At 42.6% G+C, this 25,122-nt stretch overlaps 1 protein-coding gene across 2 annotated transcripts in view; it reads right to left on the reverse strand.

Moving 5' to 3' along the window:
• Positions 1-896: 896 nt before the first annotated feature.
• Positions 897-25,122, reverse strand: part of SYPL1 (synaptophysin like 1) — a 41,687-nt gene continuing 17,461 nt past the window's right edge. The window contains exons 2-7 of one of the 2 annotated variants that reach the window (XM_066633531.1): positions 21,004-21,088; positions 9,717-9,788; positions 7,845-7,963; positions 4,383-4,587; positions 2,685-2,873; positions 897-1,881 (exon numbers count right to left, since the gene is read on the reverse strand). In XM_066633531.1, coding sequence (XP_066489628.1) covers positions 1,753-1,881; positions 2,685-2,873; positions 4,383-4,587; positions 7,845-7,963; positions 9,717-9,785 — 711 coding nt within the window. In that variant the 5' untranslated portion in view covers positions 9,786-9,788; positions 21,004-21,088 and the 3' untranslated portion in view covers positions 897-1,752. The remainder of the gene's footprint in view (positions 1,882-2,684; positions 2,874-4,382; positions 4,588-7,844; positions 7,964-9,716; positions 9,789-21,003; positions 21,089-25,122) is intronic. The other variant, XM_066633530.1, reaches the window with a different exon arrangement.

Below are 25,122 nucleotides of genomic sequence, written 5' to 3' on the forward strand. Positions count from 1 at the left end.
AAAAAGCCTTCAAATTGGCTTTCATTTTTCAAAAGTCCATTTAGTCTGTTCTGTCTTAGTTATGATGCTTAGTTTGATTGCGATCTTGCATGCTCCTTTACCAGTTACTGAATTTGTTGTTTTGTAATAGGTTAGCCGCCTTGAGTATCTCCCTTGTAGGAAAGAAAAGGCAGGATACAAATTTCAGTAATCCAGGCTGTTGTCAACAATAGTTAGTCGGATGCTTCTGGACACATATCAACAATTTGTCCCTAGCAAGTCTGATGTATACTGCCACCAAGTATAGGCCAAGGGAGATTTCATTTGGAAAGCAAGAAACTAGGGCAGAGATTCTCAAACTTCCCAGTACCACAACCCATCTAGTCTTTCCTGATGAGTCATGATGAAATTGCCATTGTATCTTCTCCTCCCCACCCCACTTTCTGGGTCACACAAGGCTCTGCACCCACACTATTGGCCTGCAGAGGCCTCAGAATGGCCCACAGAAGCTTCTGCAAGCCAACTCTGATTTGCCTCTGAAAATAGGAAGTAGCTTTCAGAGGCTTCTGTGGGCCATCCTGAGGCCCGCAGAGGCCAACAGTGTGCACTATCAGCCTAGTGTGACCTTGAAGAGACATCCAGGGCCTCCTTCTGCTTCCAAAATAGCTCCCATTTGGGGCCATCTGGAGCCAAGGGTGGGAGCCACAACCCAACTCACTTGGGCTTGCATCCTAACAGTGGATTGTGACCCACAGTTTAAGAAACACTGAGCTAGAGTAAAGATTCATCAGATGAATGTTTGCTTTTCAAAGTTTTAATGGACAAGGAGCCAAATCAGGTGAAGAGGACAATCCAGTTAGTCCATTACTGTCCTTAAATGTTTTATGGTATATTCTATTCAATACAGCAAACAAGACTTTTAGAAGTTTCAATTTATTAAGTTAACTGAAGTCAAGAGTACAGTAATTCCTCCAAGTAATCATATTTATACATCTAAACTTAGTTTTTAGAAATGTTTTAACCCATTTCCCCCATGCCTATTTGCATCACTAGTACACTCAAGTGAAAAACTTAATTTAAACAAATGTCTGCAATGTTTTATCCAATATTAGCCATGTTGTCATACTGGTCACATTTTGGTTCTTAAAGGTGAAGGTTTCAATTTCAAGTATTTAGAGGCTCAACCTCATTCCTTATCACCTAATCTCAAAGTTGTCCCGGATTTGTTTCTCTTCTGAAACCAGAAATACAAATATGCTAGTTTTTTGGGGGGAGCTCAGAGACAATCCCAACTTGTTTAAGCAGAGAAGTACCATTCATCTGCATTTGAATATGCAACAATTTTAAAGATCTGAAAATTACACTTTAAACAGAAGACTTAACATGAGCTCAGAACAGCACTAGCTATACAGACAAGATTTAGGACAAATCAAATGCTTCCTATACAGACAATGCTCTTTTCCAAAAAGGTTGACAGTGTTTAGGTTTAAACAAGGTTGCTCATGGCATTGATTAAACTAATATACCCAGTGTAGTACAAGCCAACCCTTTCAAAAATTTAGTTTATGTATTGCATGTGCTTCAAAGATTTATATCCATAAAATGTGAAAGTACAGTCATTCCTCCAAGTAATCATATTTATACATCTAAACTTAGTTTTTAGAAATGTTTTCTTAACCCATTTCCCCAGTTCAGCAAAGTAGTCTGAACTGTTGTGGTTTCAGATGACAATGGAATATAGTGAAACTTGAGTTATGAAGTTCTATCTCCAGTTTAGATTCCCGATGCTGGTGGATAGAGCCCAGAATTTGGAGAATTAGAGTTTGGTTTATGCAAGCTTGTCTCCTTGTATACAAACCAAGAATTTCCTCCCCAAAGAATCATGTTTAGTAATCCAAAAACCTGCAAGTTGAAGCATAAGAGTTCATATTAAATCATATTAAACCCTGCTGTAAGCTTTTTCCTAGGAAGTCAATTCAAAACTACTCCCACAGCCCACATGCTTTCTGTACTGTGTGATTTTATTTTGATGGAATAATTATGAAGAATGGATTTCTGTCTTACACACACACTTAAGGACATGAAAACAGAAGTTACTTGACTGAGATTATGGGCAATTCTATACTAGCTGGTATACACTCATTTTTATAGATTCAGAAGAGATGCCAAACTGCAGCATTATCTTCCAGTGTTATCTCAAACCAGCCTTTAAAATGCAGTTGCAGTCAATTCACAGAATCCAAGCAAAGCAATGGCACCTGAATTAAAGCTTCCTGTTATGCTATTACCCTTTAATTACCAGTTTCCCAGAATTAAGAGGAACAAAATTAATGAAAGTAGCTACAGCTGGGATTATATAACTTTAAGGGTTGTGGGAACTACAATTCTGATTAGCTACTATTCTACTAATAGTAGTTAATATTGGAGCAATGCTCAGTGCTCTGGTGGGGGGGAAATCCAAGGCTCATGGAGAAGGGAGCAACACACACACACACACACCCAAGCACATCCTGAAAGCCTAGTCAAGATCAGTGTGCTCACTTTAAGATTTAAACAGTAAAATTCTATTCTGTTGACCTCCCACATTTTGTTTAATTTGTCCCCACCAAGTTCTCCCTTGTAGCATAAAATTTAAGCTTGGATTCATTGTGGTAAATCATTTTGCAACATTAAGCCAGTCATAGTCACTCAAGTGTTATACATACCACAGAGACATTCAAACTTCCCATGGAAGAAACAGAGCCAAACACACAGCTGATCTCTGGCATTTTGCAGGCAGGTATTTCTTTAAGAATGCGTGGACCTGTTGACACTTTGATATCAACAAGGGCTTTTGCCCAAGCAGCAGTGCCGATAAGCCACAGAAACACAGCAAAGAGGCTGAAGATATAATCCTGCAGAGAGAGGAGCATCATTACCACTGCTTAGAACACATGCTTTCAGAAATGAAATGGTTATCAGCTGACATTCACAACTAATAAGATGGATACTTTTTTGCAAGCAGTATCCATTTGTAAAATTATGCTGACAGAACATTCTCAACTGCTGAACCAGGCCACCTGTACAACAGTTATTGCTCAGCAGATCCTGCAATTAGCTTTTACTATATGATCTGGTAGCACTGTTAGGTTGCCATACTCATCTCCACTTACACACCAGCCTCCTAGAAGTTTCTCCTATCTGCAGCTACAGTCTGGTAGAAGCTTGACTGCTTGCAGAATAGAGGCGCACATCTCAATTCAACTTTTCATCCAACAACTTAGTTAGAACTAATGTTCCCTATAATTTTTATAGGGAGCACACAGCTGTATGGTAGCTGCATGGGAGCATCTCTGGAATGCTTAGCAATGATGTCATTGTCAAGCACCAGAGCCCCAACAGGAAGCTGCATAGGGCTCCCAATTTCAGCTGTGCAGCCACACAGCTTAGAACAAGCACTTGAGTGTCTTTGCAGGACACGTTTGTTTACTGAAAACTTGGGAAACAGTTTCCACTGCAGCACCCATTACCACACAATCACCACAGACAGCATCACAGAAAGTATGATCTAGCCAAATATAGTTCTAGAGAAGCAAAGGAGCTAGCTGAGTACTAGTTTCTCTTGCATGTTAACTGGTGTATCTGCAAACTGTTTATGCAAAGAACAAAGTGTTTATGCAGGCAGGGTTTAGCCAGAAAGTTGTATTGCAAAGTCTGCAGTATCCCCTGCCCAATATAAATACAATTCCAAGTCACATTTTGACTGTTTCAACAGATATTATACCAACATGGGACAACATGTCTACACTAGTCACTATGATCAGTTCTTTAGTACTTGCTCTTGGGGCACTTGCTATGCAGTCAGCATACCAGATGTTTCACTGGTAAAATTCTATTCTTGCTCCAAAAATAAGAATTCTAGTTTAACCCATTTTTGCCTGGCCCACAGGTATATGCATTTGGTCCCTGTTGCATATATACAACAATGGGCAGAAATGGTTTAAGGATTCACTGTTCCAAAGACAAACCAATGACTTAGGCAATTTCAAATCTCATAGTTTTCCTCAGCTGTAGATGTGTATAGTCTGACAGTTTGGTATGGCATGTAAAGTAGCCTCAATTGAGGCTATCAGCCTACACATTTGAACTTGACTTTCAGGATACAGTGGGCCCTCTGTATCCATAGAGGATCTGTTCAGAACCCTTCAGTGGATAATTATATTTATAGCTAGAGGACCTCAGACTTCCAGTCAAATCCAAGAGAACTTCCGAGGCCCTCCACCGGCTGCCTCAACATCTACAATACTGAAATCAAGCAATGCTGAGCCCACTGCAGTAAACTTTAGACATCTGTTGACTCATCTAAAAGGCTAGGCAGAAACGATTTCCTCCATTGCAGAACTGACAGCATGAAAGTAACTTACTATCATTGCAAGTGCGCCACGATTCCGATACAGGTGCATATAACCAAGGTACATCACAAGGGCAGCCATACAGTACAAGAACACCACAACTGCAAAAGTTACAAAGAACTGGGCAGAGGAGGCAAAGTTGCCTACAAGGTGAAATTCAGTCCAAGTGCCATTGCAGCGGTCTGGATCTGGTGAACTAAATGTAACTTTGTTCAACCTAAAAAAACAAAACACGAGAGTTGCAAGTAGTGTATTACAAGGCTACGTTGCACATCGTAACACTGTGGTTCTAAAGAAACTTCTACCCAGCTCAGCCATCAAGATTTCCCCTCCACAACCTAGCCAGCTAGCAAATTCATTCCATTTTTACTAATGCTTCATATAAATGAACTTAAAACAAGGTATAGAGTTTATCTCAGCAGTTACATGCTAGCTTAACAGCAGAATTATATAAAAGATAAAGGACTCAAGATGGAGGTTTGAAAAATAAAGCCAACAGGTTAATGCTTTGGGTGGAGCAAAGCTAGAGAGGCTCTAGTTATGAGAAACATGAGAGTTGTTCAATCAGTAGGGCTGGCCTGGCAAAGATCTACTGAATTGGTCCAATACAATGGGGAATCTTGTGAATAACATTCTAAATTGACTGTCAGGAACCTGGTAAGTTATACAGTGCGTGATAATTTATACATGGACCTGTTTTTCACTATGTCCTGAAGGCTCATAGTCCTTAAGACACAAGAGAAGGGAAGTTGATGCAGGAAAATGATTTAGATACACACTTATTAGATTTATAGTGAAAGGTGGGGACTAAGGGACTGAACTAGAGTCTTCATGAAAGCAACTCATTCATGATGGATTTAGTGGACATAGCAAGGTGTCAGAGGAATTGATGGCAGACATTCCAGAGGCAACAAGGGAAGAGATATTTAAGAAAGCAGGATATTTTGGATGGCCAATAATGGTAGAACAGAAGGTCAGACAGATGTGTCTGGTTATAAGTGAAGGAATAAGAAGATTGGACGTGGCCATGGAGAGTTTAAGGGGATGGGACAAGAAGCTTATATATGATCTAGGACAGGAAGCCCATGCAGAGATTTAAAAGGAGGAATGCAGTGTGGCCAGAGAATGAGATGTGGAGGATTCTTGCAGCAGGGTGTCAAATAGCTGTGAGGTAACAGAGGTAAGACAATGCAAGACTTAAGAGACTGTTGCAGTACTCAAGGTAAGACATAACCAGGGCATGAACCAGAGTTCTCTGGATGCAGCAAGATAAACTGAAGTTTTTCTTTGCATGCATTTGTGTAGCACTACCAACTGAGACAAAACAACTTCTACTGAAAATGGAGCTTTTTTTAAAGTTATGATAAACATACTGTAGAATATCCTCCCTACTTGCAGGCTTTCTAGAACAGGGGTGTCAAACATAAGGCCCGCTGGATGCGGCCCGCAGAAGCTTTATATCTGGCCCTCAGGCTCTCAGCTGCTGAGCAGTGCTGAGGTGTTACTGCTGAAAGGGCAGCTCACATGAAAATTGGGCTCTCCCATATCTTGAAATATGATCAAGATCTGCAAATTTTCTGTTGGTCATTTGCCGCTAATGAGTTCCTAAGTTAGAAAAAGTGCTTATTTTTGGTTATGACCCACTTAATGACATCACTTCCGGCCCTCAGCAGGCATCATGAATGCTATTGTTATGCAGGCATAGCCCTCCTATGAAACGAGTTTGACACCCCTGTTCTAGAAAGTTTATTGCAGTGTTTTTCAAACTGGGGCGTTGTGATGCCCCAGCCTGAAGGCCCTGGCCTCTTTCCCCTTAAGGGACGGGGGCAGGGGAGAGGCAGGGAGGAGGCAGCAATGCTATCCCCAGGATTGTGCCACTCAGGGGGGCTGCAGGGACTGGGATGCACTCACCAGTCCCGGGTGTGGGTATCCCTGCGTGAGCTTCTGCAGGACTCCCCAGCACGTTAGAAGTGAAAGCGATCACGTCCCTGAACCATGGTCAGACATAACTCTGAACCATGGTTAAAAGGGGGGAAATCCAGTGGAAGACAGTGCAGTGTAGATGCTCACCTGACACTTAATGTGGCCTAGCTTAGCTTCAGGCATCAGATTTATCCAGCAATTTATATCCGGCTTTTCAGCCCCCAAAGCATAAAAACCTTCATATCTGCTCAGGATTTTTACTGTACAGTAATCTTGTATTATTATCACTGCTTGTTTTCCTACTTCTGCTAATTTTATTTGATCTGTCTGTTTTAATTTCTGTCTATTACTACTGAACAATACCTTGTTAAGGGTTTATGTAGAGGTGAAATATAGCTTGTCTAAATAGTAATCTCCTAGTTTACTTTCAAGATTTATGCTGTTTCTTTTACACCAGTCCCCACTGCATGTAGGAAATCAAAAGAGGCAAATTAGTAATCTCTTGCAAGAACAAGAATGACCTGAAAGTCATTGCCATAATATTCCCTAGCTCAGGTTATTACAATGTGTGCTGCAAACCGTGAAGTGTCATAAGCAGCCTGGAAGCTCCAACACTCAGCCAAATACCACCCTCTTATTTTACATGCTCTGCCCCTTCAAACATGTCAGATGTTTTCTCCACACTTTACAAGTTACAGTCACATGGCCAGGGAGGTGTCATGTTGTTCAAGGTAAACAAATGCCAACAGTTATAATTACATGGATAAAAGGTGATGTCATATACAGGTACCACAAATCCTTTACCTAGATAGACCTGCAAGTTCAAATTTCAGACTTGAGAAAGAGACCAATTATAAATAGGTGGTATCCCCACTGCTGTGTAGACATCAGATGGATTTTAGGATTTCAGAGAGAACAGAGTTGCAACCGGATAATAGGCTTTAAAGATACAAATTAAGCCCAGTGTAATTCGTTCCTAAATGCAGCTTGAAATAGCTAGATTTACATGAAATTGCCACTGCGTTCACCAATATCAGGACATCTATCCATCCAAGTCAGGAGAATGTAAAAATGCTTTATAATTCACTTGCCCCAGAATAATAAATTGGAGAACATTTATTATTATTATTATTCACATTTTTATACCACCCATCCTCCAAGGAGTCTGGTGTAAGGACGAAAGGAGGGAAGGAACCATGTACAACAACCCTGTGAGGTAGGCGAAGCTGAGAGATAGTGACTGGCCCAAGGTCATCCTGGAAGCTTTATGGCTGAGTGTGGATTTGAACCTGGATCTTCAAGGTTTAAGTTCAACTCCCAAATCACTAGACCCTGGCTCTCATTATTATTGAAACCATGTAATGGAATCTGAAATATCCCAAGTCCCAGCATACGTTTTCACATTTCTATTCCATAGCATTATATAAATTTGAGAGACTGTTTATTGCACACCACCAATAACATCACTCATTATATCAGTAGCTGATGCCTTTGATTGTCCTCTTTACAACTAAGAAGGTTTGAGTGACTAGTGGCATTACATAGGCTCACCTGAAAGGATAAGCAAAAGCCGCTGTTACTGTTTTGTTCACAAGTCCATGACAGGAGACTAGGATAGTAGTTGCACCTTTGTAGCCTCCACATGTACCAAACACAAAGATAGAAAAGAACTGTAAAAAAACCCAAGACACTTCACATTAGTACAATATAGACATTCACGTTTGCAGAACTGAAACAGCAGATACCATGCAGGAAACACTAGTTTTCACCGATTCCACAGCCATGTTTCCAGTTAGATTTCACCAACTTCATATTTTCAAGATTTAGAATTTTTAGAAATAGGTGGAACCAAACAATGCACAGTATACTCTTTTACCATTCCTTTATAGACACATATTTGTGCAAAGAGGTATATTGTGCTTTCTATCTTTTAGTACCTGAAGATACTCAACTTGAAAGATTACAATAAAGTTACATGTTGATGCAGCTATAATCTTTAATATGCAAGGTGTAAAACTAGTAAGAGTTAGTACAGATGACTAGTTCCTTTTGTTATTTTTGTAGTATAGCCAGTTTTCTTTGGCAGCTATGCAATAAGAGAACATTTTCCTTAAATTTTTGCTTAACATACATGCAGCTTCTCTTGCTAGCCATGTTGTCACATAGCTAATAGAGATATATTAATGAACTTTGAGAGTCTGAGTTTTTTCTATTACAAGTTCCCTGAAGAGGAGTGCAGTAACATCAGGTTTATGATTTATGCTTTGGAAAAGTAGATTTCTAACACTTCTCTAATTTTTGCCCTAGAGTCAAGACAAGCCTTAAGAACAGATCAGAACCAAATCACATTACTGAACATGCATGACATGGTCTTTGCCATTTTTCTTAACTAGCACACTGGAGGGGGCCAAAAATGTAACAAAACCACAGCAGGGGACTTCAGCTTTATTGGACCCTGCAATCCAACTGAAGACAGCCCCCCCCCAAATATACATTTTCTAAAACTTGATAAACATTTAAAGTACATCTTTGCCAATAATTATTGCCCAATTTACTTGTGCATCAGCTGTTGACACATCACAAAAATCTGAAACAACCCACCAAGAATTCAACACAGCCACTTTCAAGCAGTATGCCATAGCACATTGGTGTGCCACAAGTGGTCCACATGAATTTTGAGTAAGGTCATTCATTAGTTAGGCCAAAGGGGGAAGTGAGCCCCCCCCCCAGCTGGCAGCATGGTGTGCCTTGTCAATTGTCAAGAACCTGATTGTGTGCCTTGACAATTTTAGTGTGCTGTGAGGATGAAAATCACTGATTTAACATTTATCACATTTAACATTGACAGCTATTTTATCACTAAAAGCCATCAGCATTAAAGTTTGATGCCAGCTTTGCTCTATACCAGTGGTTCCCAACCTGGGGTACATTATACCCCCAGGAGTACTTGCTAGGAACTTTAGGGGTACTTGAAAAAGAACTGAATAATTGTGGAAAAAGGCAGGTCACTATTAGAATACCTTGTGGAACTAATATGAGGGGTACAATTTATGGAAATAGGCTGCCAAGGGACATGCAAAGGAAAAAGTGTTGGGAACCACTGCTTTGTACCTATAAGTTATACACACAGACCTGCCTCCATGTAGATTGCTTTCTACTCTTTCATTTTTATATTGCACCATAGTTAGGAGCCACACACACCATAAGGAACACAATTTTTAAGCAAAAACACAACTTGAAGCAACCAGGATAGGATTTAGGCTACAGTAGACAACCCTAGGCCTAGAAGTGTCTGACCCCAAGACTTTTCCAGCAGAACCCAATGCAACCCCTTAGTTCACCCCACACTCTTTAGCACAAGTCCCTTCTTTGCAAGTGACCCTACCAAGGCAGACCCATGCCACCTTAACCCCACAGACTCACCCACTCAAGAACCTTGATGAAACCCAGAGGCTCCTTGAGTGGGTTCAGATCCAGGTGGAAATCACTCATTTTCTGTGGGAGGCAAAAGAAAAGACACAAGGAACACACATTAAAAGGATGAAGCACATAGATGAGGAGAACACTTGCCAAGGGGGGCAGCCCCACCTCTCTAGCTGAAAGCACACCCTTCCCTCCTTAGCCACACTCAGACTGCAGTCAGGCCCCAGGCCTGTTGCTGCCTATAGAGCCTGCCTCTTCAAGCTCCGCCCACATCACTCCAGCAATGGAATTAGCTTTCCTCCCCCACCCAACTGCCACCTCATAATGGGCATCATGTGGCTGCATGCCTCCCATTTAAACCTACAAGGGCATCACCTGTGCGAGTATCATATAGGCTCCAGGAAATGTGGTGGGGAGGCAGGTGAGGCAGAGCCTCCCCACTGGAGCCCTTTGAAAAGCACCGCTGCCACGTGAGGTGCCTAAGCACCCACATCCCACATGTGGGTGCTTGGGCACCTCATGCGGCAGCGCTTTTCAAAGGACTCCAGTGGGGAGGCTCTGCCTCACCTGCCTCCCCACCCCCACCACATTCCCTGGTAGCTCAAAACATAACCACATCTCATTACTCCCAGTGTTTCTTGTGTTTTAATAAATGGGCTTAATCCAGCTGAAGTGTACCTTACCAGTGTGGAGGGGGGGTGCTTAAGTGCTCTACTGATGTCCCTCCCCTTCCTTGCCTAGGACTGCAGTAAGTTTCATTGAATACAATGGGGCTACTTATAAGTAAATGTGGATCACCCTGTTGGACTATGAGGGGGCTGCATTATCACAGAGGGAGCTGCTTTGCAGCCCAATCCTATCCATGCTTTCCTGGGAGTAATCCCCATTGACTGTAATGGGACTTACTTCTCAGTGGAGATGCATAGGATTGGGCTGTTGGAGGGTAACTTAACATGGCACAGGGCTTCTTGCAAAGCAACCCATCAGTATTTTTTTTTTAAATCTCTGCATTACTTAAACTTGGCAGTGACCAGTTTTAAGTTTGCAGGACCTACTTTGCAAGATCTCTCTTCAGTTTTAAGAGCAGTCAATAGCCCCTTTTAAATTTAGAATATTAAAATAAACGTGCACATGTAAATGAGTAAAGAAATGGCAAGTGCAGCAACTGCCCCGCCTACTCCTTAATTATGTACTGTAGTGCAGTTTTTAAAGGGAGGTAGTTCATGGTTTACTCCCTTCAAGTGCACAAGGCAAAATAAATAGCCATTTTAGCAAGTCATAGAATAATCAGAATGATGCAAACTGGGAGTAGCCCTCTTTAAATATACAATCCAAAAAAGACAAAATACAAAAGAGCTCAAACAGTAAGTAAATGGTAGGTGGTTCTGTTTGTTCAGTTGGGAGATATTGGGGAGGGAGTGAAAAAGAGGGAGTGCTAATCTTTCAAGATTTGTATTTTTGTGGCTTGTCTATCTGATATGTAAAAGAGGCCATTTTGGCAGAGGGGCTTTTCAAACCCCTGTACCTGTGTCAGGTTAAGCTGTATTTGCTGAAATTCTCTCCACAGCTTTTAAATGAGAAGGTGCAATGCTGAATACTTGAACTAAGACAGTTCCATAGCCCCTTGCAGTGTCATTGCTAGCATTTTCTCCCTGCCTGCTGTCAAGCCAGAGTTTCAATAGGTATGTAAATATGTAAGAGTAGGAAGTGGCTGCAGCTGTAGGAGAGATGCAAGCAAAGCTTTGTAGACATTCTTCCTAAACTAAGCCAGAGGCTGCATTCCTCTAACTCAGTGGTTCCCAACCTGTGGTCTGGGAGACCCTGAAAAGTGGTCCCTGAGGTCTCATGAAAAAAGTGATCACCTTTGATCACTTCCAGTGTCTCACCAAGTGAGTGCTTCCTCATGGACCACTGAAGTGTCAGCTGTGGCTGTAGGTAGTCCAATCTCTGCCCTCTCTGGTGTTCCAATGCTTGCTGAAGTGCCAGCTGCAGGAGGGTCCATTCTCCATCCTTTCTGGTAGTTTGTGGAGGAGCACCCACACTGTGAGATGCTTATCCATGGACCACCAGAGAGGGTGGAGAACGAAGCCCCTGCAGCTGACGTTCCAGTGTCTTGTTGAGTGCTCCCCCATGGGCTTCCAAATTGAATTGTATTTTTTTGAGTGGTGGGGATGGAAGGCGTTGTCCACGACAATTCCAATGTTTGCCTCAGTGGTCCGTGGGCTCCTAAAGATTGGGAACCACTGCTCTAACTACAGGATGCTGGGGAATTAGGGTTCAGTCCTAAAGTGGCCCAATGCAGGCACTGAGCCCTAGCACCAGTGCTGGGTGTCGTAAATGTGCTGTCAAACACGTGTGGCACCTGATGAGTAAGGAGCACAAACATTGGGCCTGTACTAGTCAGGGGCTGGGCCCAGCACTGGCAGGAAATGGATGCACCACTGCAGGGGGTAAGTGTAGATGGAGCCTCTGGGGGGCAGGGGAGAGTGGGAGAGGGACAGGATCACTGCAGCTCTGCTCTACCATATCCTGAACTCCATATTGGGCCTTTTGACCCAACACAGAGTCTCTCAAGTCTTCACCAGCAAAATAGCCGGTGTAGACTTGAGAAGCCCCATTGCAGGACTTGGGGCTTTCCCCAACGAGACCTCCGCCTGCTTCCTGGCACCCACTGGATGCAGCATTAGCCATTTTGGCGCTGCTACTCCAGCAGGCACCAGGAAGCTCAGGACTGGGCGGCCCATCAAAAGCTGCAGATAGTTCCTCTAGGTTTTCTTACTGGTCACTGTTTGGAAAGGAGAGTTACCAGTGTGGTTGGCTCAGCAAGGCAATTTTTATTTTTCTCTGTCTGCTACATAGAATTACTGTGAAAAAATTAAAAGAGTGGCTTCATTACTTCATGGTGCTGTGAATCTTACATCAGAATATTCCTGTTAACTTTTGTAGGATTATTCTGTGGTCATGACTCATGATTTGGGGTTTGTTGCCTTGCACACTGATCCTAGGCCATTTTCATAAATGATGCACAAATATTTGAGTGGCAACTGTAAATCAGTTGGAAAACATACATGGATTGGAATGTGCATTTGAAAATAGCTCTCTTATGCCCTATGTCAGTGGTTCTCACACATTTAGCACCGGGACCCCTTTTTAGAATGAGAAGCTGTCAGGACCCACTGGAAGTGATGGCATGACCAGAAGTGACATCATCAAGCAGGAAAATTTTTAACAATCCTAGGCTGCAATCCTACCCACACTTACCCAGGAGTAAGTCCCATTGACTATCATTGTTAAAGGCATATACATAGTAGTTTGTTAAAAGTACAGGTCTGTAACATTTCCCCAAATGCAGTCACATACCATGGTAGTATCAAGTCTAATATATTAAAAATAAAATATTGAAATGAATGGGGACCCACCTGAATTGGGCTCGCGACCCACCTGGTGGGTCCTGACCCACAGTTTGAGAAACACTACTCTATGTAATAGTAACATTCATGAGTGGGAGCCCAATCCTGTGCTCGGTGGCATGGTTCCATGCCGCCAACCATTGTCGCAAACGTGCCTCACCGCGGGGCTCCTGCCTGTGCTAGCCCAGCACCAGCCGGTGCTGGGCTAGCGCAGGGCGGTCACCCAGCCTCTATGGCTCGGCGGTCTCCTGAACCACTGAGCCGCGGCATGGTAAGCAGGGGCGGGGGCGGAGCGGGGGGAGGCTGGCAGGTGGGAGGCAGGGTGGGGGAGATGTGATGCGGAGGTGTGATGTGGGGAGGGGGGCAGGCTGGAGGCATGCCGGGGAGGGAGGCGGGTCCGTGGAGCTCTGCTCCACAGGATACATGGCACTTGTAGAAGGCTCTACGCCATACACAAGTGCCTTTACTGCCGACCTTTTGGTCGGCAGTAAAGTGAGTAGCCCCATTGCAGGCGCCTCCTGCGGTAGCCCGGGGCACACAGGATCCAGCAGCAGCCGTTCTCTGTGCCGCCGAGCCTGGGGGCCCTGGGCAGCTCAGGATTGGGCTGCGAATCATTTACAGAATGCTTAAACAGTGAAAACATTTCTGAAGAGTTTACTTGATTTTACCTTCATATTTACTTATCTTTACTTTTACTTGAGTTTACTTGAGTTTACCTCCATATTCCTCCATAACCACATACGGTATGCTACAGGCTGAGGACCTGTGAGAACAATGAGCCCTGAATGTCATCTATGCTCCCTTCTGATGGTCTATGCCAGGGGTGTCAAACTCGTTTCATACAGAGGGCCAAATAGCATTCATGATGCCTTCTGAGGGCTGGAAGTGATGTCATTAGGCAAGAACTGATATAATTAAACTGCATATCAAAAATATGCACCACTTTTTCTCACTTAGGAACTCATTAGTTGCAAATGACAGAAGAGAAAATACAAAAATTTTGATAATATTTCAAGCTATGGGAGAGTTCAATTTTCATGTGGGCTGCCCTTTCAGCAGTAACACCTCAGCACTGCTCAGCAGCTGAGAGACTGAGGGCCGGATAAAAAGCTTCCATGGGCCGCATCAGATCCCCGGGCCTTATGTTTGACACTCCTGGTCTATGCTCTCTTCTGCATGCTGTTCTCTTGATGGAGCTGACTGATCTCATGTAATGTCATGGTGGATCTGTGTTACACCTGAGCCCTGTGTTACACCTGAGTGCCCTAACCATGGAGCTTTTCCACACTTACAGCACTTCAGAACAAGATTTAGAAGGTGAGCCAGCTATCTGTCACTAGACTTATAAGACCTTATGTGACATCACAAAAACTTTACTGATTACAGTTGGCCTCGCTGCTCTGTGTGACTCCTAAAGTCCAGGGCAACTTGGTATAAATTAAACTTCACCTGTATGTACAGTATATTTGTGCCATGGAGGTGGTCTTGAATGTTACTTTGTGATACAGATCAAGTGGGTAGCCTTGGAAGAGTGGATACGGAAATCAGAAGAGTGAATACGGAAAGAAATCAATGGGATGAAGAGGGAGAGCTGACGGAGAGCAAGATAGATAAGATGGACAGAGTAACATGGGTGCACAAAATACAAAATCTGTTGGAACAAGAAGGAGAAAATATATCCCTGTTAACTGAAAGAATGAACACATCTTATACAAGAAAGTGTGGACCTATTAGATTCTGCTACGGAGATAAACTATTAAAGATATTACAGGAGAAAAAAAAGGAAAGTAAGAAAGAACAAGAAACCTGCAGGTTAATCTGCAGGTTAAAGAAAATTGGAGGATTTTATTTAGTTAATAACAATGGTCCAAATTTATTTTTTAAAAAATACATATGAAATTGATATATATGAATTAGAATGTATTAAAAAAAAATAGCTGGAAATGTTAACGTGTGGATGAATTGTTTTATATGTGGCTATTATGTCAAAGAAAAAAATGTAATTAGATTGGAGAATTAGATTGGAGAATGGTAAAGAATATATTATAAGAGATTGTTGGTTCCATCATAGTTTGGAAATTAGATTATTTTTATTTGATATTAATGAGTAACAGCCCAATCCTAACAGGCAGCCCAATCCTGAGCTCCCCGGAGCGCCAACGCTCGGCGGCACCATGAGGGCTGCAGCAGAATCCAGCGCCTCCTATGCTACCGCAGGAGGCACCTCAGGAGTAGGGGACGTTCATCCCCTTCCCCCGGGTAAGGGAGGCAGCCCCGCAATGGGGCTAACTCTCTTTAGTGGTGCCCAAAGGGTGCCCAAAGGGCGCCACTAAAGTAAAGGGCTCGTGTAAGACATGCAGCTTTCATGAGCGCCTAGGATCCTGCGGAGCGGAGCTCCACGGATCCTCCTCCTGCCCACCCCGGCACACGTCTGGCACACCCCCTTCCCACGTCACACCGGCCTCCCCGCCCCCTCCCCGTGTCATGCTGGCCTCCCCGCCCCCCAGAACGCCCCTATCCCCGTCCCATTCCCCTTTCTGCAGCCTGGCAGTTGCAGGCACCACCAAGCTACGGAACGTGGGCGCCCACCGGGCAGTGGCTCAGCACCAGCTGGAGCTAAGCCACCTCCGGTGTGAGCTGGGCAGTGAGCCCCGCAAACGTGCCTTATGGCACGTTTGCGACTGTGGTCTGTTCCGCAGAGGCGCAGCACAGACCACAGGATTGGGCTCTAATTTAATTAGTTGAGATAATAGAAAGTGAATATTTAGAAAATATATTATAGGCAATTAGGAAAATTTATTATATATGATATAAGAAACATATCACTATGGAACCTCTATCTATATTGTGTAATACCCACAACCGCCAAGCAATTAAATCGAGTATAGGCAATAGGTTGATAGTAGTGGTTAATGTATATCTGTCCCCATGTCCTAACAAAAACCAATGTATTCAGCAGTGGAACCACTTGACAAACTATATTGAGACACTTGAAAAAAATCTGCCCCATGCAAATTTCCTGATAGGGGTGATCTGAATGTGAGAGTGGGAGCGGACCAGTGCACATATCATAAAACACTGGATATGGAGTGTGATGACTCTATGCCATATTTCTGCTCTCTTCCAAGATGTTCTAAGGATAAATATGCCAATGATGCGGGTCTTCTGTTGACTAAATTTATTTTGCAGTTCAGCACTATATGGCTAAACGGTTTAATGGAATTTAAGAATGCCTCAGAGTTTACTTTTATATCTCAACAAGGTTGTAGCGTGATAGATTACATCCTAGTTTCTTCCTCGTTAAAGCCTCTTGTATCTGACTTTACAATTGATGATTATATTGCCAATGACCACCTACCTCTGCTACTTTGATTAGAATTGAATATACCTGGAAATCTGCCTCAGGGTGTATCTGTGAGGGAGCTAGAAACTTTACCAAAGATAATCTGAGGTACTGCAGCTAGCAGAAATTACATTGTATTTTAGGGAGTAGCAGAGGTGGAGATTATAGAACCTCAATTGCTGCTGAGGTAGACCCAGAGAGTGTGATGGGTGTGTATGAAGGCTTAATAGGGTAGCAGAATTAGGATACGAGCCTAGGGCCGTTAACAACAAGGCCTGTCAATCCAACTGGGGTTGGTTTGATAAAGAATGCAAAACCCTTAAAGAGCACACTGGAAGGCTGTTAAAGATTCATTAGAATTGCTAATAAGTACTTCCAGGCAAATGTACAATTTAAAAGCATGGTCAAGGTGAAGAGAGCAAAGTATGGACAAGAGCAGTGGCAGCAATTATTGCAATCTATATCACTAAACAATTGTAGGCAATTCTGGGACATTGTAACTGGTACTTTTTGAACAGAGAGACGGGACCCATCCTCAGTCCAGTATCATCTCTGGATGCAATATTTTTCCAATCTCTTCTATGACACCACCATTTCTTCATCTGCGATATTTATCACATTAGCTGAGCTCCCTGAATGCCTCGTGTGACCATGGACGAGGTCAAAGAGCTGATCTCCTCTTTTAAATCTGGGAAAGCTCCCGGCCCAGATACCATTCCTATAGAGTTATTGAAAGCAGACCCACAATGGTGGGCTTCAACTTTATCAAATCTTTTTACAATGATCAACCAGTCAGGTCTTATTCACAAAAGTTGGACTCAAGCTATTGTTGTACCAATATATAAAAAGGGAGATTACAGGGTACCTGGAAATTTTCGGCCTATAAACCTTTTGTCTGTGATAGGGAAATTGTACGCAAAACACCTATTAATAAAACTTAACCAGTGGATAATTGATAAGGATATATTAGGTGTGGAACAAATAGGCTTTAGAGCAGGCCAAACAACTGGAACCAAATTATGTATAACTTAGACTGTTACCCTGCACATGCCCAATCTCATCTGATCTCAGAAGCTAAGCAGGGTCATGCCTGGTTAGTACTTGGATGGGAGACCGCTAGGGAATACCGGGTGCTGTAGACTTATACCATAGTCTTTCGAGACTGAAGGTTGCCAACCATTTTCCTAGACCTGAGGGGTACTTTTGATGAGGTGGACAGATCAAGGCTTTGGGACAAACTGCCTGATCTAGGCATAGAGAAGAGACTACTGCTTCTTATTAGGAAGCTTTATTCTAATACATCTTGTCGAGTTAGGTTCACTGTTGGAGGTGAGTTAACTGAGGAAATTTTGACGAACAAAGGTGTCAAACAAGGCTGCCTCCTAGCGCCTATGTTGTTCAATTTGGCCATCCCCCTAAACTTGGAGCTCGGCATGTCCCATTGTTATTGGATAACATGCCGATGACGTTATCATTCTATCATAGACATGTATTGGTCTTACCAGGCTGATGAGCAAATGTGGGAGCTATTTGACAGACAACAAACTTCATCTAAATTATGATAAATCAAAAATTCTGGTATTTGCCAAAACTTGGAAGCTTTATAAGTGGAAATTCAATGGCCATACTATTGAACAAGTCAAACATTTTAAATATCTGGATATACACTTTTCATATAACCATTCTTGGGTCAGCCATCGAAAGATGACTCTAAGCACGGCAAAAATAACACTTCAGGCCATTAACCGCTTTTTTATAATAAAGGCAACTCTTACGTACCTGCAGCGCTCCTAGTGTTCAAAGCCAAAATCATTTCCCAAGTTCTATATGGAGTTCCCATATGGATAAGTGCCTGGGACCACTCGGTTGAACAGCTGCAAGCAACATTCCTGAGAAAAATTTTAGGCCTCCCAAGGTGTGTACCATATGCCACTCGGTGTCTCGAGACAGGCCAACTCCAGATTGAGACCTGGGCATGGCTGAGAGCCTTTAAGTTCTGGTTTAGAGTCTATTATAATAGGGAACAGAACAGTTTACTTCACTGTCTCTTGGAAGACAGGTCCCCTATAGTGGGCTCCTCTAACCTTGAAAAAAAAAATCAGAATGATGGGTATTGAATTTGATTCCCTGGGATCCTTACCCCAGATGGAAGCCTACTTGGTTATCAAGAGAAGGCTCCTAGATATTCAGTGGCAGAGTATGCTAAGTGCAGCGAACAAGACTTGTTTGCCATTGAATAACCAGATCTTATTTATGACCAGTCAGCCTGCAAGGTACCTATATCTCCTTGAATCTCCGCAGAAACGAAGGGCTTTCTCTTTGGCAAGATGCAATGTTATGCCTTCGGCTGTAATGATCGGAAGATATAAGGCAATCCCTTATAAAGAAAGACGTTGTGTGTGTGAGCTAAGAGAAGTTGAATTGCTAGCCCACATAATTTTGTATTGCCCACTGCACTCCGAAGCTCGTTTAAAATTTCTAGACCCGCTGTTGCATTTAAAGAAAAAGTATGATGACCACGAGAACAAGATCCTAAAGTATATCTTGTCGGTTAATGCTCCAGACACAGTAGAAAAGGTAGCTACTTTTTTGGAGTCAGTGTTGAAGAGCAGCATGTCAAGATCTGGAAAATATGGGGTCAGCTAATTACTATCATTTTGATTTGCATCTGTACCTGTGGTTGATACTGTAATTGTTGTTTGTTCTCTCTCTCTCTCTCTCTCTCTCTCTCTCTCTCTCTCTCTCTCTATATATATATATATATATATATATATATTCCAATAAAGGTTTCTAAGGCTAAATAAATAATTTTTTTTTTTTAAGGTGGGTAGTCTTGGGACCTTTTGCTGAAACCAGATGTGTGCTGCTAATAAGCAGAGTTCTCAGATCTTAAGTTTGATCTCAGCCTGTGTTTTCAGGGGCCCAAGACTTAAGGACCACCTCCACTGCCTTCCCGATCAGGTCATATAGCATTTAGTTTGAGCTGCTGGCATGTCAGTGGCCTGCCTGGACCTGTCATTAGCAGCCTTCCTCATTACTGTTATCTAAGACCCAACTCTTTCTGTAAAGCTTTTGGAACATGTTCCCAGGGTCTGTTTGTTTATTCACCTCACTGAAAAACCGTTTCATTTGTGTGTGCTTTTCCTGGAGGAAGTCATTTATATTTGTGCTGTCTCTGGGTTATTTGTATGCTGCCTTATTTGCTGTATATGTTTTTATTATTGCTGTGTTGGATTACAGTGAGCCATTCTGGCACTTAGTATATTTTATTTGTGATGGCTTTAATATTTTAAATGTTTTAATTGTGATTTATGCTTTTATGTTTTTTGTATTTTTGAGTTATGTTGTAAGCTGCCTTGGGTCCCTTTGGGGAGAAAGGCAGGATATAAATATAGTAAATAAATATAAATGGAAGAAATATAAATAAATTGTCATATTCTGATATTATTTGGCTTTCAATTCGCTACAACATTTTATAGATTTTTGTTACATTTTGGGGGGGTCCTTCTAAGGACAGAAAAGTAGAATATACGTGGTTGTTTTATTTATTTAGAAAAAAATATTGTTCTAGCCACAGAGGCTATAAAGATTGCCATTAAATGTGAGGTAAAAACAACCAAGAGTCTAATTTGTGTGAAGTCTTTACTGTTTATTTTTCTGGGAAACAATTAACAGACATGAAATGATTATTACCCATGCTTGGATCTGCTTGAAATTGGTCAGGATTGACCATGTCACCAAACTCCATCTATAGCTTCAGCCAGCTTACCAAACTTTGGGTCTAGAAATTTATGAGTTGATCCCCAACTATATTTCCTTGAGAAGAGTAGCTGTGCCCTCTAGTGGCTAAATCCTCTTCCACTGTAGAGACCCTGGGAAAACCAGCATGGTGTCCCTGGAAGTGACGCACCAGGCCTCCTCAGAGTCCCCTTGCTTAGTCCCAGCAATAGGGCCTCCCCATCTCTACAGCCTTGGTGTAGGAGCTTGTCATGGATTTAGGGTAAGCACATTCATCGAATCCAATTTAGTTTGACCTGCTGGATTCATTGAATCCAAGGCACTCTAGACCCTGTGATGGTTTCTGGGCTGAAGACAAAGAGGTGAGCAAACTCACATGAAGTAGCAATTTTTCAGCAAAAGGATATCCCTCCACTGGGTAGAGACCCTTGAGACAGTATCCACCCCTGTCTGAAGCTCTAGTTCTCTTATACTTAACATGGGGAGAACAGCTGTTCCTTTTTTCCTGACTGGTGCCTCTTTTGTCTTAAGAACCGTGAGCCCTGTTGGCACAAGGAGCCGTATTTCCATTCCTTTTGCCACATAAGCTGTTTTTTTTTTTAACTTGGAAAAGAAAGCAGTACATAAAAATACTCTGATAATAATTAACAATGAAATGCAAGGTATGCCAATGAACCCAAACATGCACAATAAGAACATTTTGCGAGATAGTTGTTACTCTGTTGCTGCGGAAAAAAAGGGCCTTGTGATATCTAAGAGACGAACACATTTATTTAGTATTAGCATTGTGGAATACTTCATCAGATGCATGAAATGTTATCCTCAGTTCCAGGGCGCTCTCTCTGTCTCTCTCTGTCTCTCTCTCTGTCTCTGTGTACACACTGATAAAGAAACAGAGAAAAAAAAATTGGAAACAAAAGGGTCAAATGGCCATGAAAAGCAGAAGTTACAGTGTGTGACAAGCTGAAATGTCTACAAGATAAGCACCGTGTCTATTCACAGCAGCAGTAATAGGTGATAACACAGTCTTCTTAGCTTTCCCTATCGTTTGCAGCCATCACTGTGATAACAACTTTATTAGGAAAGAAACTCAGAAACTTGATTATGCCTGAACTGAATAGAACTGAATTTGCTGATTACATTCCAGTTCAACAATTTCATGCTGGAGCATTCCTTTGAAGTCTTTTTTCTCTGAAGACATCAAATGGTATTATAATTCCATGGTATAGCCATATATTCTCATTGCCTCGGACTATAGATTTTGGTGCTTTTGAGAGCAGAGCTGTTAGCAGCAATCTGGGTGAAACTGTTTTTGGTTTCATTTTGAGCATTGTAACTGTGTTGACTTTGGCATAATAGTCATTGTTTTGCATGCTTTCACAGCGCTGCCTGACTCGAAGCAGATATATAATGTGAAATGTGGTGCTTCAGCCTACAGCAAACAGGCTTTTGCTCTCGGAAGAACTACTCTTGCAATTTTATTACAGGAAAAGGAGAAACATATGAAGATCAAAGGGCAATGGCTTTCAAGTGAACAGCTTTGGCACACTGCAATGACTATAAAACCCTCAGACTTGACAATATAAATACTTATATAACTGGAGCAGATGGTTGGCAATACAGGTCCTTGCAAGTAATGGTAATCCCTTCCCAGCATCTGAAGTGACACCCAACATTAGATTCATTCTTTTGATCAAAAGAACATCATAATGATTACCTAGAGGATTGTGTATCACATGTGGTTATTGTGGACTCTAGGGCAAAACTCCGCCCTGGGCCCCCATAGCACCCTTCCTGTTCAGCAACCAATTGCATACTGATAGCTATCATTGCCACTGGGGGTTGATCCAGGTGAGCAGACCCTATACTGGATTTGGGCCCTCAGCCAGTACCCCACCTCAGCTGAGCCCAGCATGCAAGCATTAACAGTGGATTTGGGCTGTGCAAATACAGAGGGCCTCCGTATCCATGGATCCTGTACCTGCGAATTCACTTATCCACAGATCGGGTCTGTGGCCACCCCACACACAGGCTCCAGCACACGCCTCCTCAAGAGGGTCCTCTGAGCCCAGAAGAGGCATCGACATTTGCCTGCAACATCTGCCCTTGAGGCAAAAGAACATCACTTCTGGTTGAGGGCCCCCCTGGGCCTCCTAATACCTTATAAGGCATTAAAAACATCACTTCCGGTTTTGCAAAAAAAGCTGGAAGTGGCATTTTTTACCTCTAGAGCTCAGCCTGAGCCTGGCAGAAGCTAAAGATAGACATTCGCAGCCTCTGCTGGGCTCAGAGGACCCTCTGAAAGGGAGAGGAACAGAGCTCCCCTCGCCTTTGGAAGGTGAGTATAGGCATCCCCTCGTATCCGCAGATTCTGATATGTGGAGGGCATTCCGGAATGGAACCCCCGTGGATTCAGGGGCACACCTGTATTTGTTTTGGAGAAATAATTGGTTGTGAAAAGTATTAATTCTTTAGTTGTATCTCAGTTTAAAATGTCCCTGGATCTGCCCTGCAAGGAATAACTTTTTGCTAATGCTCCAAATAGGGAATCTCCCATTTTATTTGGCATATGCATAAATGCCTTCTGTTCAGGATTATCATAATGCCCAAGTTACCTAACTGGAGTCAATGGATACCCATTTTTATACATCCTTATTTTTTGCTGAGATACAATTGAAGAATTAATGCTTTTCACAAGGAGATCTTGGGCCAGCCCAGATCTGCATCCTGCTTTTTGTGTGCACAAAAGGTAGGAGTGCAGTCGCAGTAACTTGGAGTAATCCTTGTACTGTTATGTACAAAAGAGACCAGGCTGCATTATGTCCTTTAAAATGTTCAACTGCATTTCTGCATCTCTCCCCCTCCCATCTCTTTTTAGTATCAGTGTTGGTACATTTTGTTCTACGCTAGAGGCTAAGATCTTAGCTAGTGTTGTGTCTTATGAGATGGAATATATTTGATGTCCTTTTTTGTTTGCTTTTCTTTCTTGGCATGTGTCCCACTTGTGGTTTTCCTGCAGCACGTGCAAGACTGTTGTTGTTAGTTTTGGCACTTGCAAGGAAAAAACATCCAGCTTTACTGGAAAGTCCCTGTTGCTCTAAGCCTCTTTCTAGAAGTGACTTGAAAAGCATCCATAAGAGTGTAAGGAGTCCATAACAGAAATCAAAACAAGCAAACAAAAGTTGCCCATGATATATTTGAGGATGTGAGAGGTAAAGGAGGTGGTGAGGATAAAAAAGAACGACCACTTCAGCAGCTTTTTTTTAATAGAAAAGGAAATAAAATATTTATAAATAATAAAAGGGAAGTGCATTGTCTGTCTTGTAGTTTCATAAGTCTGTACTTTCAAATTATTATTATTATTATTATTATTATTATTATTATTAAGCTCAATTTTTCCTGCTTTCCAGTCAGTAATAATCTGGCATATCAACATTATATGTGTTTTTTTTAATGTATCACATTTTCCATTAGCAAACACTGAATTATAAATCATACGTGTTTGAAAATGTAGGTATCTTTACCTTAAAGCACTTCTGGTTCTTTTATTCCCCCCTCACTTTTATACAGGCAGCAGAACACAAACTGACAGCTTACAACCAGTCCTATTCAAGGCCTGTGCTGGGTGAACATGCATTCGCTGGTGCAGTCTGCTGCAAAAGTGCTGTAAAGTGCTTTGTGAAAGTGCAGGGAGCTCACTTGCAGACAAGAAGGCCTGAGCCTTTCTACATACAATGGCAGAGTGACATAGGCTCGCTGAAGCAGGTTAACCCTGTGCAAGGGGTGGGAGGGAGGGAAGGTGGGGGGGAGGTTGAACAGGGCAGGGGGATGGCAGAGCAGGGAGGAGATGGGGATGGGTAGATTGGGCCAGGGAAGGGATGGGTTTGGTGCAGCAAACCCCTTTCTAGTCCTCCTGCATAGATCAGCTTGGACACCCTGTTGACCCACAGTGACTGTTGGAGACAAATGTGCCCTTACCCTGAGGAGACCTCCAGCAGCCAAAAATCCCCCACATGATGCAGTGTAGTCTGCACCAGCACTGCTACACTGCTGCATGGGAATTGGGCTGCAAGTCCTACAAAAAAAGGCAGCACCATGGGATGTACTCTTCAACTAATAGGGCTTTTACTTGGCATCCTAGCTGTGTGGGAACTGGCTTTCCATGATTGGCTCCCACACATCTGAGGTAACTTTTAAATTACCAAACCACATGGCCAAGGGCCAGCCTCAGGTTCTGGAGGCCAGGGGCAAAACCCTGTGCTAGTTTTCCCATGGCACTCTATCTATCACAACGCATTAGGCACCACTGCTTCCACTAGTAGCAATCATTCCTATTGCATTGTGATCGTGCCACGGGAGAACTAACACAGGGCCCAGGTGCTAATTCCATTTTTGGGACCATGTGACTGACTCTGATGCATGTGGGTGAGTCATTTACATGTTATCCAAGCCGCATAGGAACTGCACATGGAAAAGCAGCTTCCTCCTCCTCCTCCTCATCATCTCGCATATCACAGCTCCCTGTTCTTTAGCTGGACGGCACTAATTACTAGTCAGGCCCCACCCAGGGGGCTAGGACTTAATAATATATTTGCAAATGATGTGTGCTGAACCAAGCAGGGTAGCTTTTTGAATTTGACCTATTGTTGTTGTTGTATAATACACTGTATCAATGTGTTGTTGTTATTATTTGTTTTATTCACATCAAAATGACAACACAGCTGATAAGGATCGTGTATACACAAAAACTGCAACATTTATCAGCTGGTAAATCCTCATCCACACGGACATCTGCCTGACGTCTAGGTGTAGATAAGGTACCAACGATGGATGGACGCTGTGCCAATTATGGCGGTCTTCTGTAATTCCACTGGTGTTATTGCCGGGGCATCCAGTTGTGCAAAGTACTTGTTAA

This window comes from Tiliqua scincoides, chromosome 7, assembly GCF_035046505.1.
Source record: "Tiliqua scincoides isolate rTilSci1 chromosome 7, rTilSci1.hap2, whole genome shotgun sequence".
Lineage (NCBI taxonomy): Eukaryota > Metazoa > Chordata > Lepidosauria > Squamata > Scincidae > Tiliqua > Tiliqua scincoides.